Here is a 16817-nt window from a genome sequence, read left to right as displayed (position 1 = left end):
GCAATGAACATAGAGTCTTTTTTCTTTTCTTTTTCCGAGACAGAGTCTCACTCTGTTGCCCAGGCTGGAGTGCAATGGCGTGATCTTGGCTCACTGCAATCTCCACCTCCTGGGTTCAGGTGATTCTCCTGCCTCAGCCTCCTGAGTAGCTGGGATTATAGGCATGCACCATCATGCCCAGCTAATTTTTGTACTTTTAGTAGAGATGGGGTTTCACCATGTTGGCCACACTGGTCTTGAACTCCTGACCTCAAGTGGTCCACCTGCCTCGACCTCCCAAAGTGCCGGGATTACAGGTGTGAGCCACTTGCACCCGGCCTGAAGATACAGTCTTTAAAGAAGTGATTAGGGTAAAATAAGGTCACATTAATGGGGTCTAATTCAATATGACTGGTGTCTTTGTAAGAAAAGGAGGCTAGAGCTGAGAGTGGTGACTGAGAGGTAATCCCAGCACTTTGGGAGGCTGAGGCTGGAGGATTACTTGAAGCCAGGTGTGCAAGACCAACCCAGTCAGCATATTGAGACTTCAGTCTCTACAAAGGTAAAAAATTAGCCAGGTGTGGTGGTGCATACCTATAGTACCAGCTACCTGAGAGGCTGAGGAGAGATCACCTGAGCCCAGAAATTCAAGGCTGCAGTGAGCTATGATTGTGCCACTGCACTGTAGCCTGGGCAACAGAGCAAAACCCTGCCTCTAAAAATAAATACATAAATTTTAAAAAGATAACAGGAGATAGGACATAATCAATACACAGACTGAGAAACAACCATATGAAATCACATAAGAAGGTGGCCATCTGCAAGCCAAGGAGAGAGGCTTCAGAAGAAACTAAACCTGCCAACACCTTGATCTTAAACTTCCGGCCTCCAGAACTGTGAAAAAATACATTTCTGCTGTTTAGTCACCAGTCTGTGATATTTTGTTATGGCAGCCCTACAAACTAATAAAATTTGTTAAATTTGAAAGTATGTGTGGGTATACAATAAATACGTGCAATTTCATATATCAACTTCAAAATAAATAAATTTGAAAAAGGTATGTATGGGATGTTTTCATGGCATTTGTAAGTGTTTATCTGAGGTTCAGGAAAGAGGACTGGGCTGGAAGTAGACATACGGGAGGTGAGAACATTTATAGAATGAATAAAGCCGCATGTGTAAAAGGGAATCTTTAGGGAAAATCTAAGGAGTAAAATGAGAAGAGGGATGAGAAATAAACCAACATTAAGAATTTGGAAGCTTGGCATGGTGGCTCACGCCTATAATTCCAGCACTTTGGGAGATCAAAGTGGGCAGATAGCTTGAGCCAAGGAGTTCAAGACCAGCCTGGGCAACATGGTGAAGTCTTGTCTCTACAAAATATATGAAAATTACCCAGGCGTGGTGGCATGCGCCTGTGGTCCCAGATACTCAGAAGGCTGAGGCTCAGGATCGCTTGAGCCCTGGAGGTTGAGACTGCAGTGAGCCATAATCGCACCACTGCACTCCAACCTGGGTAACCCCCTGCTTTGGGGGAAAAAAAATTGGGGAAAGGAAGAGAAGCCCCCTGAAGGAGACCCAGAAGGTATAAGGGAGAGGCAGAGCAAAGGCATGAAAGAGTGGGGTCCCAGAGGCAGAGAATGGGTTTGAGGGAGTTTGGGGGAAGGAAATGGTTAACTACCACATGCGGAGGGGAGGTTAAGATAAGGACTGAAGGAGGGCCTGGGATTTTGCAATTATGAATGCAAGAACAACAGGGTAGAAGGATGGAGAGCCAGGCTGCTGTGGAGTTGGGTATGAATGGGGCAGTAAGTGGATAAAGGCAGGGGAAGTCAATCATATTTAGGAAACGTCTCAGAAAGAAGGACATGGTACTGGCAGTATTGAAAGGGTGTTGTGGTTTTCTGGCTTTACTGGGAAGGACATGAGCATATTTATATGATGAGAGGAGGAAACAGTGGATGAGAGGTACAGAAATGAAGGGGAGGATAGAACCCTGGACTGCCTCAAAGCAGAGTAAGGAAAATTAAGCACTCAGGAACAACTCTTCCTCTGAGATGCAAAAAAATGCAGTTGGAGATTGTAGATTTGGGGTAAGAACCTGGGGATGAATATTCATGTTCAACTTTTTGTGTGGACGCATGTTTTCATTTCTCTTGGATTTATATCTAGGAGTGTGAAATGGCTGGGTCATATGGTTACTACATGTTTAACAATTGAGAATCTGTCGAACTGTTTTCCAAAGTGTCTGCATTGTTTTACGTTCCTACCAGCAGTGTATGAGTTTCCAGTGTCTCCACATCCGGAAAACACTTGTCATCTGTCTTTTTATTATATCCATTCTATTTGGTATGAATTGATATCTCATTGTGATTTTGATTTACATTTATCTAATGGCTAGTGGTTTTGGTGTCTTTTCATGTGCATGTTGGCCATTTGTATATCTTTGCAGAGAATTATGTATTCAAATCATGCTCCCATTTTTAAACTGGGTTGTCTTTATTGTTTTTCTTTTGCTTTTGTAGAGAAAAGTCCTCACTCTGTTGGCCAGGCTGGAGTGCAGTGGCAAGTTCATAGCCTACTGCAGCCTCAAATTCCTAGGGCTCAAGGGATCCTCCTGCCTCAGTCTTCCAAGTAGCTAGGACTACAGGTGAGTGCCACCATGCCTGACTAGTTAAGAAAAAAATGTTTTTTGGAGAGATGAGGTGTTGTTATGCCCAGGCTGGTCTCAAATTCCTGGACTCAAGCAATCCTCTTGCCTTGGCCTCCCAAAGCATTGGGACTACAGGTGTGAACCACTGTGCCTAGTCTGTCTTTTTATTGTTGAATTATAAGAGTTCTTTATACATTCTAGATACTAGTTCCTTATGAGATATATGATTTGTAAATACTTTCATCCTGTGGAGTGTCTTTTCACTTTTTTTGATGGTGTTCTTTGAAGCCTAAAAGTTTTAAATTTAGATGGAATCCATTATTTTTATTTTATTTCATTTATTTTGAAATGGAGTCTTACTCTGTTGCTCAGGCTGGAGTGCAGTGGCATGATCTTGGCTCACTGTAACTGCTGCCTCCCTGGTTCAAGCAATTCTCCTGCCTCTGCCTCCCGAGTAGCTGGGACTAGAGGCACGCACCACCACACTCAGCTAATTTTTGTATTTTTAGTAGAGACGGGGTTTCACCATGTTGGCCAGGCTGGTCTTGAACTCCTGACCTCAGGTGACCCACCCACCTCAGCCTCCCAAAATGCTGGGATTACAGGCGTGAGCCACCATGCCCCGCCTTTATTTATTTATTTTTTCAGTTGCTTGTACTTTGGTATATCTAAGAAGGTTTTGCCTCATGCAAGGTCATGAAGATTTATTCCTACATTTTCTTCTAGGAGTTTTATAGTTTTAACTCTTACATTTAGGTCTATAATGTATTTTGAATTAATTTTTGTGTGCAGTGTAAGAAAGGGGTCCCGCTTAATTCTTTTGCATGTGAATATTCAGCTGTCCCAGGCCATTTGTTGAAAAAACAATACCTTCCCCCATTAAATGGTCTAGGTACCTTTGTTGCAAATCAGTTGGTCATAAATGTAAGGATTTATCTCTATACTCTATTTCATTCCACTGGTCTATATGTCTATCTTTATGCCAGTACCACACTCTCTTTATTTGTAGTAAGTTCTGAAATCAAAAAGTGTGAGTGCCCTGACTTTGTTGTTCTTTTTCAAGATTGATTTGGCTATTTTGGGTCCCGTGCATTTCCATGTGCTTTTCAGGATCAGCTTTCCAATTTTTGCAAAAACAGTAGTTGGAATTTTGAGAGGGGATACGTTGAATCTGATGAGTATTGCCATCTTAACAATGTTAAGTCTTCAGTTCCATGAACATGAAATACCTTTCTATGTATTTAGGTTACTAATTTCTTTCTTTTTTTTTTTTTTTTGTGACGGAGTCTCGCTCTGTCACCCAGGCTGGAGTGCAGTGGCCAGATCTCAGCTCACTGCAAGCTCCGCCTCCCGGGTTCCCGCCATTCTCCTGCCTCAGCCTCCCGAGTAGCTGGGACTACAGGCGCCCGCCACCTCGCCCGGCTACTTTTTTGTATTTTTTAGTAGAGACGGGGTTTCACCGTGTTAGCCAGGATGGTCTCGATCTCCTGACCTCGTGATCCACCCGTCTCGGCCTCCCAAAGTGCTGGGATTACAGGCTTGAGCCACCGCGCCCGGCAGGTTACTAATTTCTTTCAACAATGTTTTGTAGTTTCCTTAGATATCTTTTTTTTTTTTTTTTTTTTTTTTGAGACTGAGTCTCATTCTGTCGCCCTGGCTAGAGTGCAGCGGCACAATCAACCTCCACCTCCCACATTCAAGCTATTCTCGTGCCTCATCCTCCCAAGTAGCTGGGACTATAAGTGTGCACCGCCACACCCAGCTTATTTTTGTAATTTTTGTAGAGAGGGAGTTTTGCCATGTTGGCCAGACTGGTCTCGAACTGCTGACCTCAGGTGATCTGCCCGCCTCAGCCTCCCAAAGTGCTAGGATTATAGGCATGAGCCACCACACCTGGCCTTGACTTCTTTTGTTAAATTTATTTCTAAGTATTTTATTTTTTGATGTTATTATAAATGGAATTGTTTCCTTAATTTTATTTTCAATTGCTCATTGCTAGTGTATAGAAATACAATTGATTTGAATGTGTTGATCTTGTACCCTAATAACCTTGCTGAACTCATTTATTCACCCTAACAGATTTTAGTGGACTCCTCAGGATTTTCTATTTACAAGATCATGTAGTCTACAGAGGTAGTTTTACTTTTCCTTTCCAATCTAGATGACTTTATTTCTTCTTCTTGCCAAACTGCCCTAGCTAGAACCTCAAGCACATGTTGAAATAGAAGTGAAGAGAGAGGACATTCTTGTCTTATTGCAATCTTAGGGAGTATACCATGACTTTGAATGGGATGACTATGGTTTGTAAAGATGTCAATTTTTTCTCCCAACAATTTGTCTCACAATTCTAAATAGAATTACAGCTCATGTGGATGGATACAAAGTGAGAGTATAAGATCTTTGGGTGGAGATTTGCTCTTCTGTTGTAATAAAACATTTAAAAGGCAACAATAAAACAGAATGATGTAAATCTCAGTGAAAGAGAATATCGAGTTCAGACTGTCTACAAATATATATATATGTGTATATATATATAAACTTATATGATAAACCCAATGGTTAAGGGATAGGGCTTTGCAATAAATATTGGGAAACTTGGATAGCTGTTGGGGGAGAGCAGGCTAGATATTCACCTGATATCATTCACCAAAATGGTTGCTAGCAGGATTTAAAGAGAATAAAAGAACAAACAAAAATCCAAACAACTTAAAAACTTGAAAAAAAACTAAATGAATATTATTGGACCTGTAAGTTTGGAAGCACTCAAGCTTAAAACAATGGAAGGAATTCAAGGATTTGATTATCTAATTTTATTTATTTATTTAGACAGGGTCTGAGCTCTGTCACCCAGGCTGGAGTGCAGTGGTGTGATAATGGTTCACTGAAGCCAGGACGTCCCGGGCTCAAGCAATCCTCCTGCCTCAGACCTACTCTAACCCCCTCAGTAGCCAGGACTACAGGCGTGCTATGTACGCCTAGCTAATTTAAAAAGAATTTTTAAAAAGAGACAGGGTCTTGCTATGTTGTCCAGGCTGGTCTAGAACTCCTGGGCTCAAGTAATCTTCTTGCCTCGGCCTCCTAAAGCCCTAGGGTTACAGGCATGAGCCACTGCACTCAGCCTACCTAATGTCTTATATCAAAAACATATCTAGGCCGGGAGTGGGGGCTAAAACCTGTAATCCCAACACTCTGGTAGTCCGAGGGGGGTGGATCACCTGAGGTCAGTAGGTTGAGACCAGCCTAACCAACATGGCAAAACCCTGTTTCTACTAAAAATACAAAAATCAGCCAGACATGGTGGCATGCACCTATAGTCTTAGCTACTGGGGGAGGTTGAGGCAGGAGAATCTCTTGAACCCCAGAGGTGAAGGTCGCAGTGAGCTGAGATCGTGCCACTGCACTCCAGCCTGGGTGTCAGAGCAAGACTCCGTCTCAAAAAAAAAAAAAAAATTAAATTAAAAAATATCTGCAGTAAATATAAACAACAAAGTGTTACTATTCTTTTTCTTTTTCTTTTCTCTTTTTGAGATGGAGCCTTGCTGTCTCCCAGGCTGGAGCGCAGTGGTGCGATCTTGGCTCACTGCAAGTTCCACCTCCCGGGTTCACACCATTTTCCTGCCTCAGCCTCCCGAGTAGCTGGGACTACAGGCGCCCACCACCACGCCCGGCTAATTTTGTGTATTTTTAGTAGAGATGGGGTTATACTGTGTTAGCCAGGATGGTCTCGATCTCCTGACCTCATGATCCGCCCGCCTTGGCCTCCCAAAGTGCTGGGATTACAGGCGTGAGCCACCGTGCCCGGCCTTCTTTTTCTTTTGAGACAGGGCCTCATTCCGATGCCCAGGCTGAGGTGCAGTGACATGATCACAGTTTATTGCAACCTCGACTTCCTAAGCTCAGGTGATCCTCCCACCTCAGGAGGCATGTGCCACCACACTCAGCTAATTTTTGTATTTTTTTTTTTAGAGATAGGGGTTCACCATGTTGGTCAGGCTGATCTCAAACTCCTGGACTCAAGCCATCCTCCCTCCTCAGCCCCTCAAAGTGCTGGGATTACAGGCATGAGTCACTGTGCCTGGCCATGTTACTATTCTTAACATATAAAGTATTTGTACAAATAATTAATAAGAAATTAAGGCTTCAAAGAAAAATGAGCATAGAAAATAGGCAATTCAGAAAATAGACAATTCATTAAAGGAGGAAATACAAATGACTAATAACTGAAAAGAAGTTCAATCTCACTGGCAATCAAATAAATGCAAATGAAACAACAAGGAGGCACAAGCTTTTGCCTTCAGCAAAGATTTCTAAGATTATAATTCATGCTCATTACTGCTTAGGGTGTGTTGAGATAGCTCTCGTGCTAACCCTATGAAGTAATTTCTTATTAGCAGGCCCATTTTACAGAGGCGGAAACAGACTCAGTAGGGTTCAGTAATTTGCCCATGCTTATACAGTTAGTAAGTGGTGGCACCAGGACTTAGACCTGGGCATGTGGTTCTGCTATAAAGAGGGCCTGGAAAATAGCTGCAGGAAGGTGAGGTAAAGAACAGATGGAAATGTAGCTGGAAGAGCAGGACAAATACATGTGAAGTGTCTACATGGAAAAGCCAACGGGCTTAGTGGTACTGAAGAGGGAGCAATGAGTGGAAGTTACACATATGTGGATGCTTTTCAAGCGAGAACTGTCTCCAATGGACTAGAGAGGCCCAGGAAGGCGGTGAGGACACCCAGCCCTGGGGAGGCAGAGGAAACTGATGCTTTTGGGGTCTCGTTGTCTAACACTTATGCAGGCTGCTGCAGGGAAGAGGGGGGGATCTCATCTTCTAGAGGACGAAACACACCTTTAGATGGCCAAGACCTCAGTATCTGTTTTCGCTGTTTTCTGTTTCTGCTGTTTTCTGCTGTTTTCTCAACCACAGACAGCTAGCAGACCTGGCTTTTCCTTCTAGGGCCAGGCAATGTAGGGTAGGAGCCCTGGCTAGTTTTGTTCCCCTTCTATAGCCAGCCACAGTCCAGAGCCAGCAGGAAGCTTGAGCTTGCCAATCTGTGAGGGCCAAGGCAGGAGGAAAGAGATTCAGAGGGCAGGTGAGGCAGAGGAGCCATCTGAGTTCTCCCCGCCCTTTCCCCCTTTCCCGGTGCTTTGCTCCTCCTTGGTAGAGGAGGAGGGAGGGAGGAAGTGGGAGCAGTCACGTTGGAGAACAGGCAAACAGATGAAACAGAACCGCTAAAGGAGTGACCCATTTATGTTAGTTGAAGTTTAGTGATGATATTGTCACATGCAAAGTCCTTGAAGAATTCACTCTTAAAGTAGGGGGTTCATCCTGACTCTTGTAACCTTGGTTACCTCAAGCTTCATCTGTAAAATGGGTGTGAGAACACTTCCTACTTTATTGACTTTAAATGGATCTAGTGCTTGGAAAACCAACAAGCTGGTGTGAGAGCAGAGTGCCACAGGCAGTAAAGCCACTCAGTCTCTGCAATTTTCCGATTGGAGACTTGGGGAAAATCACCCAAGCTCTTTCTGCTTCTGTTTCCTCATCAGTGAAACCAAGGGTAGCAATAGCACTTGCTTTAAATGGTTATCTTCAGGGTTAAACATGATTATGTGTGTGTGTGTGTGTGTGTGTGTGTATGTGTGTATTATATGTATATAATTTTTCTTTAGTATACAGACTTATAGCCAAGAGTGATAATATATATAAAGTAAATGGTAGAACCAGGACTCCAAAGCCCACAGAGTTAATAATTACACTTTAGATGTCTCAAAAACCATAATGTATATAAAACAAACACATATAGTGTAAAGACTAGAAAGAAACACAACAAATTATTAACAGTGTTTATTTATGGATGGTTGGGTTATGATTTATTTTCATTTTTTCTTTCTTTTTTTGAGACAGAGTCTCACTCTGTTGCATAGGCTGGAGTGCAGTGGTGCGATCTTGGCTCACTGCAACCTCTGCCTCCCAGGTTCAAGTGATTCTTGTATCTCAGCCTCCTGAGTAGCTGGGATTACAGGTGTGCCCCACCATGCCTGGCTAATTTTCATATATTCAGAAGAGACGGGGTTTCACTATGTTGGTCAGGCTGGTCTCGAACTCCTGACCTCAAGTGATCCTTCTGCCTCGGCCTCCCAAAGTGCTGGGATTACCGGCATGAGCCACTGCGCCTGGCCACATTTTTTATTTTTTTGAGACAGTCTCATTCTGTAGCCCAGGCTGGAGTATAGCAGCACAATCTGGGCTCACTGCAACCTCTACCTCCTAGGTTCAGGTGATCCTTGTGCCTCAGCCTCCTGAGTAGCTGGGACTACAGGCACCTGCCACCACACCCGGGTAGTTTTTTGTCTTTTTAGTAGAGGTGGGGTTTCACCATGTTGCCCAGGCTGGTCTTGAACTCCTCGCTTCAAGTGATCCACCAGCCTCGGCTTCCCAAAGTGCTGGGATTACAGGTATGAGCCATCCCACCTGGCTTGAGGTAAGAATCATTATCCCCATTATCCAGATGAAGAAATAAGGCCAAGAGAGGTTAGAGAGTTGGCTTAAACTTTGGGTTGCATAGCTACTAAAAAGCAGACAGCCAAGATCTGTAGGCAGATCTGGCTGTCTTTAAAGCTAGGTACTACCGTCAGGGATGCTGGACCATGGGGCTGGTGCCTAGGACTTCCCCACCCCAGTCTTCTGATGAAAGAGTTAAGGTGGGAGGCTGTGAGGACTGGGCCTGTGCTGGGTGTGCTCTCATGGGTCTCCTCTGCCTACTCTACTGGTTTCCTAGGTTCATATTTTCAGTAGAGGACATAGCCTGAAAGGTGGACAGTCGAGGGGTACTGTGGAGTCTCCCTAAGAAGAAATACATGTTTCTCCTGTTAGGTATCCTATAGAGCAGGGGTTCCCAACCTTTTTGGCACCAAGGACCAAAATGTAAGTTTCCACAGACTGAGGGTGGCAGGGATGGTTTCAGGATGATTCAAGTGCATTACATTTACTGTGCACTTTATTTCTCTTATCATTACATTGCAATATATAATGAAGTAATTATACAACTCACCATAATGTAGAATCAGTGGGAGCCCTGAGCTTGTTTTCCTGCAACCAGATGGTCCCATCTGGGGATGGGAGACAGTGACAGATCATCAGGCATTAGATTCTCATAAGAAGTCTGCAACCTAGATCTCTGGCATGCACAGTTCACAGTAGGGTTTGTGCTCCTAGGACAATCTAATGCCACGGCTGATCTGACAGGAGGTGGAGCTCAGGCAGTAATGCGATAGGAAGCGGCTGTAAATTCAGATGAAATTTCACCAGCTAGCCCCCACCACCGCTCACCTCCTACCATGCAGCCCAGTTCCTAACGGGACATGGAGGGTTACCAGTCGGTGGCCCAAGGGTTGGGGACCCCTGCTATAGAGGAACTAAAAATAATAGCGTAACTACACAAGATTGAGGGATGGAAGTGGGTGTGAGCCAGCTAAATCATTATCTACCATAGGAGAAAGGCCACAGACAGTGGCCAGTCCTGATAAATCCAGATGTAGCTATGTGAGCATCTTAATGTAATGATGTGGAGGTAACCATCAGACCTGAAAACACCAGTGGCTTTAAGTGGTATCCCTGGTTTGAAGGATGGAGAGGGAGTTCTTGCTTTTCATTGCAAGTCCTTCTGTCCTATTTGATTTTTTTAAAAAAGCTGTGTGTATTATTTTAAAATTATTATTTTAAAAATACAGGCTCTGAAAGTTAAAAACAAAACAAAACAAAACAGGCCTTGGGGGCATCTAGTGGATTCACAACCCTCCCCCATCTAAGCTGACATTTCATCTTCTGGAAAATAGGGATAAAAGCCATACTCACCCCACAGAGTTGCTCTGAGGATAAAATGAGGTAATGCATATAAAAGCACACAGACCACAGTTGGCTGAAATTCAGCATCTATAATTACTAAACATCGTTATTATCAATAATAAACTAAGTGTAGGTAATACTCAGGCCCTGGCACATAGTAGGCACTTAATAATGGGTGGAAGTAGTTATTTAACCCCCCACCAGGGCCTGTAATTTCCCCCAACCCGTGACACACTGGCCCCAAGGCTCCGAGTGAACACTTAAATATTGATGTGGTTACTCATTTATTCATCACTCAGCTCTCCGCCGCAGAATCTGAGGAGGGTCAGCCCCGCTCTCGGGCCTCCCGCGCCGCGGCCTGGCCGCATCCCGGCCCCCTGCGCCGGGAAAGGTTGGAGGCAGCGGCAGCTCACTCTTTTCCAGGTCGCCGAAGCGGGACCGTCACGTGGCGGGGCGGCAATCGCTCCGGTTTCTCTCTGGCATTTTCCCGGGCAGGGGCGGACTGGAGGAGGGGAGAGCGCGGCCCAGGGTCAGGGGAGCGGCGGGGGTCCCTATCACCCCAAGTCCGTGCCAAGAGGCTGGCCATCCCAGGGGCGGCGGGCCGGGACCCTTTTAGGGCGACGGCTTTCCAGAGCAGGGACTTTTAGAAGGGAGACGTGGGATTGGCCTGGAGGCGCAGAGCGGGTTTTTCGTACCTGGCCGCGGGTGTTGGGCTCCGCACAGGCGAGGCCGGGTTGCTTCGGGCGCCCCCAGCCAGGGGCGGGGCCACCGCGGGAACTCCGCCCACCCTCTGCAGAGGGCGCGCGCCGCCCCTTCCCGCTCCGGGCGGGTCTGCGGCTGCCTGGGCGCGAGCGGCGTCCCCGCATCCCTGTCGCACCGCCACGCGGGTCGGGGCGGCGGGCGCGGGGCGGGGAAGGGGGCGGGGCGCTGACGTAGCGGCGCGGCCCCCGGCCCGCGGCCCGGTGGGGCGGGGAGGCGGCGGCCGGTCGGCCCGGCCCAGCCCAGCCGGCAGCTGCGGCGGCGCTCAGAGTCGGTTCCTGACCGCCTTCTGCCGCGGCCGAGTTTGTCACCAGGTCCCGGGGTCTGCACCGGCTCGGCCAGACCTCGCCCGCCGCTTCCCCGCCATGGCCCTGGTGCGGGGCGCGGAGCCGGCGGCGGGGCCTTCCCGCTGGCTGCCCACGCACGTCCAGGTGACTGTGCTGCGGGCCCGCGGGCTGCGGGGCAAGAGCTCGGGCGCGGGCAGCACCAGCGACGCGTACACTGTGATCCAGGTGGGCCGCGAGAAGTACAGTACGTCGGTGGTGGAGAAGACGCACGGCTGCCCCGAGTGGCGTGAGGAGTGCTCCTTCGAGCTGCCGCCCGGTGCCCTGGATGGCCTGCTGCGGGCGCAGGAGGCCGACGCGGGCCCGGCGCCCTGGGCCGCGAGCTCTGCCGCCGCCTGCGAGCTGGTGCTCACCACCATGCACCGCTCGCTTATCGGCGTCGACAAGTTCCTGGGCCAGGCCACGGTGGCGCTGGACGAGGTCTTCGGCGCAGGCCGCGCCCAGCACACGCAGTGAGTAGGGGGCGCGGGGGCACAGAAACGGCTAAAGGCCTAACTGGGCGGGGCTGGTGGGGGATCAGGACCCTGAACTTCCGCCGGGCGGGTGAGCCCCTTGCCTCGCGCTCAAGGTCGTAAACCGACAGACACGTTGGTTCTTCGCATTTCGGGGTCGCCTTCATGCTCCCCAAACGTGCGCTGTGTGCGGCTCCGCCGCTAGTGGTCCCTAAGAGGCCTGGGGGAGGTTCAAGTGGTGGCGAACGTTGGGAGTAGATTGTCAAGTAAAGTTAGGAATGAGATTCAGAGGCTTTGGGGCTATGGAAACCTCAAGAAGGGAAATCTTGGGGCCATTCTTAGAGCCTCCGGGCCTACCTCCTTTTCCTCAAAGGGGAGGGGAACTGCGGGCGCCTGTCCTGCAAGGGAGTGGAGAGGCACAGACTTGCCCTGCGGGGGAAGGAAGGCCAGGTGTCTTTCTCCAGGGCGAGGTTGAATGTTGATTACCCCGCTAAACGTAGAAGCTGGCTGCAGAGGGCATCTGCTTCTTGCCTGGCTCTCAAGATGCCCTCCACTATCTAGAGATATCACCCCCCCCCCCATCCTGTCTCTCTGTGTCCTGTGTCCCTGGTCTGAGGGCAGGAGGAGCTCCTAAGCAAAGAAAGGAAACACTTGAGTCAGCCTTCCAGTGGCCTGCCTGCCCTACCCTGCCTGAGGTAGGAGGCAGCGGCATGGTTAATGCATAGCAGGAGATTATCTCCCGGTCATTTCCACCTCAATGGGCCAGGTTTTTTTTAAATCATTTATTTTGGCAGCATTTAACCTTGCCTGTGTTAAGATCAAGGCTTCAGCCTTGGAGCCCCATTTCCTGTTTTGGGCTTGGGCAGGAGCTGGAAGCCAGTCCGGGGGCTAACAGCCTGCTGTGGATCACTCAAGTGGTTAACTTGGGAGTGATCTGGGTAGGAGGGTAAGGGGATTGGGGCAGGACTGTGCCTTAGGTCAGGAGAGGTGCCGCAAACGTTTGCCCTGGTGGAATGGCATCCACTGAGTGAATAAATCCAGGAAGGCTTGCAGGAGGAAGGGGATGAGCCTGATGCAAACCCAAATGAAAGCAGGATTTAGGTAAAAAGGATCTGACCTTGAATGTTTTCCGAAACATGGGTGTGAAATGACCTTCCTGGCTGTCTCTCTGTGGCCTGGGATGAGGAGGGCATTAGTGCAGGGCAGGTTCCAGGCGTGGCTGTGACTTAACTCCATCTCACCATCCCCTGGCCTGCTCCCCTCCTTCCTTCATGACTTGCTGTTTGGTGGCTGGGTGTGGAATCATGTGGTATAGCTTGGACCTTGTTTTGTTTTTTTCCTCCTTTCTGTCCTCTCCCTCCTTCCTGGTTCCTGGAGCCCAACAGGGTGGGTATATGGGGTGAAAAGCTCTCCCCTGGATCTCTTAGCCCATTCTTTTTCAGAGGAAGTGCCTGTCCCCCAAATCATCCCACCCCTTCCCCCAGTCCTTCACCCTCCACCAATCAGCTACTCTGACCAGAGTGGTAGATGACACATCTGTTCGGGGGGTGCTGGGGGAACAAGAGGAGGCAGACCAAAAAAAGGCTCCAGGCCTGCAGGGAGCAGCTTCTTTGATTGTTTTTTCCAGTTCCTGCCCATGCTTTCCTCTTGGCCTCTGGATCTTCCTTAGCTGAGCTGGCCAAGCCTGTAGGTCCAGGTGGACCCGTTTTCAGCCAAGAACAGCCTGTCTTGGAGAATTCGACTTACCACCCCTTGATCTGAATGGGAGCCTTAATTTACTTTATAGAAATAATCTTTTCCACCAGGATCTTTCCACACGCACCTGGCTGTTTTCTCTGATGCTATGACCTGGTTTATTTCTAGAACTGGGAGGGAACAGGAGTGGGGAGGGTCACTTAGGGTGGGCAGAGGAAAGTATGTGAAGTTGGCCTGGTGCTCTAGTTTACTGGACCTAACACAATGCCCACTGACAGAGAAGGAGGGCTGTCACCCCTGCTGTGGTCCCCACCTCTGGCTCTAGTGGTCATTCCTGGTGGTATTTCCTGGAGCACCCTGCTGTGGGCTACCGAGACTGAGTCTGAATGCTGCCTGGTAGGGAGAGGGCAAAGCAGAGAAGACCAGGGTGTACCCTCCTCAGCTTTGGATAATGGTGGAAAAGAAAAGTATCTATTCCTTAACTCCAGGAGTTGGCTGCGGTGGTGTCAGGCAGGGCAGATGGTGGCCCTTTGCCAAGAGAGGACCTGACTGGGGAAGGTACCTTCATGGTTGGGAAGGGGCTGCAGAGTGGCACTGGACAGATCCCAGTCCCAAAACTGCCACCTGTGGCAAGTCATATAAACTCTTGGTGCCTCAGTTTTCACATCCGTAAAATGGAGATAATTTATATCTTCATAGGGTTGATGTGAGGGATGAAATGAAAATGCAACTTAAGCACCTAGTACAGTCCCTGTACATGGTGAGTGGTCAGTGCAGAGCAGTGATGGTGAAGGGAGGTTTTGGTAACAATGTCTGGAAGAGCTTCTTATGGGATGGGGGAGACAGTCTAGAACTTAGAGCCTAGGAAAGCCTCAGAATCATGGGTGATGGAGTACACAGAAGAGTACGAGAGTTCCCAGCGAAATGAGCTGGCCCTTTGCAGCTCTCTGCATTCTATTTGCTGCTAGAGGCTCAAGAACTGGGGCTGGGCTTGAAAGGCCTCTGCAGTCCTGAAGCCAGGCTCAGATAAGCCCTGCAGCTCTGCAGCTCTCCTCCCTGGCAGCCCTGTCTGGAGCTGCCCCTGCCCTGTTGGGAAGGGAGGATGGCCCAGGGCTTAAAAACCTGGAGACTGGGGTTTCATTCTCAGTTCTGTGACTTACCAGCAGGCAGGTTACTTATCCTACTTCCTCACTTCTAAAAAAGTCATGATGATGATCATAGAGTTGTACAGATTAGATAAGACACCATCTGTAAAAGCCTTAATGTAGTTCTGGATACATAGAAGCTCTCACAATATTAGCGTGATGGTGACTCTGGGGCCCTGTTTTGTGTGATGGTGGTGGCTGGGGTGGTAGGTGCTTTAGCAGCCTCCGAAGGTCTTGTGTCAGTGGGGCAGTCTTTGAAATGAGGAATTTCACCAGAGGCTTCCAAATAATTGAAGAGGATATTCTCAAAACAAAATGGAACGGTAGTATACAAGGAAACTAATGATCTCCTCTCCCTCAGTAGAACTGTCCATGGATCGTCATGTTCCTGTGAGTCTGGAAATCCTGGATGCTTCTCTGTGATTTATTTTCTGGTTTTTACCTTTTTTTTTTTTTTTTTTTTTTTTTAAGACAGTGTCTCACTCTGTTGCCCAAGTTGGAGTGCAGTGGCGGAATCTTGGCTCACTTGCAATCTCTGCCTCCCAGGTTCAAGTGATTCTCCTGCCTCAGTCCCCTGAGTAGCTGGGATTACAGGTGTGTGCCACCACACCAGGCTAATTTTTATATTTTTAGTAGAGACCAGGTTTCGCCATGTTGGCCAGGCTGGTCTTAAACTCCTGACCTCAGGTGACCCACCTGCCGTGGCCTCCCAAAGTGCTGGGATTACAGGCATGAGCCACCACGCCTGGCCCAACATCCTTCTTGGCACTTCCCAGTGGGTATCCTGTGTTTGCCTCCCTGACTCCCAAGACAGGGATGGGATGTAGTAGTTAGTTCTCCTTGTTCCTTGTGGGGTCAGATGGGTCATTTGGACCTGTCTGGCCTTTATGCAATTGGTGTGGATCACACCCTCAGGGAGTGGACCTGAATATATCAGAAGAGGGAAGGAAGGAAGCAGCAGCAAAGGTTTTGGAGTAAGAAGACAGGGCATCTGCCACAGGGCCATTTTGCTTGGGGAGACCTGGTCTTTGCCCTGGAATGCTGGTCTTTGTGTGTTTTAGGAGAGGAGGAGGAGAGAGCACAACTGTGTTATATGGAGCCCCTGTCCACCTTCTCCCTCATCCTGATAAGGGTGAAATGGTCCCTGTGGTAAGGCCTGGAGTGTGGCAGACAGGATCATCATCCTGGGCCCGTTGGATCAATGGTTAGAGGCTGGCCTCTTGGGAACTTGGGTTGGGATCAGTTTGTCTTTTTGCATCACAAAGACTAGAACTGTTGTGACCATGAATCATGGCCTGCAAGAGGCTCCATTCAGGCCCTGCTTAGACTGTGCCACTTGGCAAGGGAGCTCGGAGACCTAAGGCTGTGAAGGATGTAGGTCTGACATGAGAGCCTTCTGCCTGGCTGGTCATGGTGTTCTGAGACCTCCTTAGGTGGGTGGGTTTGGGGGCACTGGGAGGCACCTGAGGGGACATGCATCCTGTTGGCCTAAGGCTGGGATGGTCTTTGAAGGCTTCCATCTATCCTGTAACCCACAGACAGCCTGGGCAGACAGTTGTGGGCAGATGGTGTGTGACCCCACAGCCTTCTCTCTATTGGCTTCTGGGTGTGACTCTGCTCCTCGGAAAACAGCCGTGGTCACTTGAGCCCCTGGCCTTGGCTCCTGCCCCAGCCCCAGAGCTGGCATGGGAGGCCTGTGGGGCTGCTGGGGAGGTCTGCTCTGGCTGCAGGGGAAGGGTGTGGCTGCACTCAGAAGCCAGTCATTGGTATGCAGAAGCTCCACTGCCCTTAGTTATGGGGTAGTTTTTATTTGGGGTTGCTTGAGCAGCAGCGTCTGGGGGTGTGGGGCGGGGTAGGAAGTGTGACTCCTCAGTCAGGCTGGGCAGCTCCTCCTCTCTGGCCCAGCAGCTTCCCCTGCCCTCCCCATCTGCCCCTGGCCCTGAGCC

General features: G+C 48.7%; 2 protein-coding genes across 6 annotated transcripts in view; one reads left to right on the top strand and one right to left on the bottom strand.

Moving 5' to 3' along the window:
* Window positions 1–10545: 10545 nt before the first annotated feature.
* LOC108581675 (translation initiation factor IF-2-like) lies at window positions 10546–11369 on the bottom strand. Its single transcript, XM_017947635.1, has 2 exons — window positions 11172–11369; window positions 10546–10978 (listed from the first exon to the last, which is right to left on the bottom strand). Exons 1-2 carry the CDS (start codon window positions 11340–11342, stop codon window positions 10886–10888), a joined length of 264 nt encoding a protein of 87 aa, XP_017803124.1. The 5' UTR covers window positions 11343–11369; the 3' UTR covers window positions 10546–10885.
* The window catches only part of RAB11FIP5 (RAB11 family interacting protein 5), a 38265-nt gene continuing 32812 nt past the window's right edge, over window positions 11365–16817 (top strand). For 4 of the 5 annotated variants that reach the window (XM_009184422.2, XM_009184421.2, XM_009184420.2 and 1 more), the window contains exon 1: window positions 11392–12031. In XM_009184422.2, the coding sequence (XP_009182686.1) occupies window positions 11601–12031 (431 nt within the window). In that variant the 5' untranslated portion in view covers window positions 11392–11600. Of the gene's footprint in view, window positions 12032–16817 lie in introns of all 5 variants that reach the window. The other variant, XM_003908808.4, reaches the window with a different exon arrangement.

The sequence above is a fragment of the Papio anubis genome, chromosome 14 (genome assembly GCF_008728515.1).
Source record: "Papio anubis isolate 15944 chromosome 14, Panubis1.0, whole genome shotgun sequence".
In the NCBI taxonomy this organism is placed as follows: Eukaryota; Metazoa; Chordata; class Mammalia; order Primates; family Cercopithecidae; genus Papio; species Papio anubis.
This window is presented reverse-complemented; position numbering and strand designations above follow the sequence as displayed.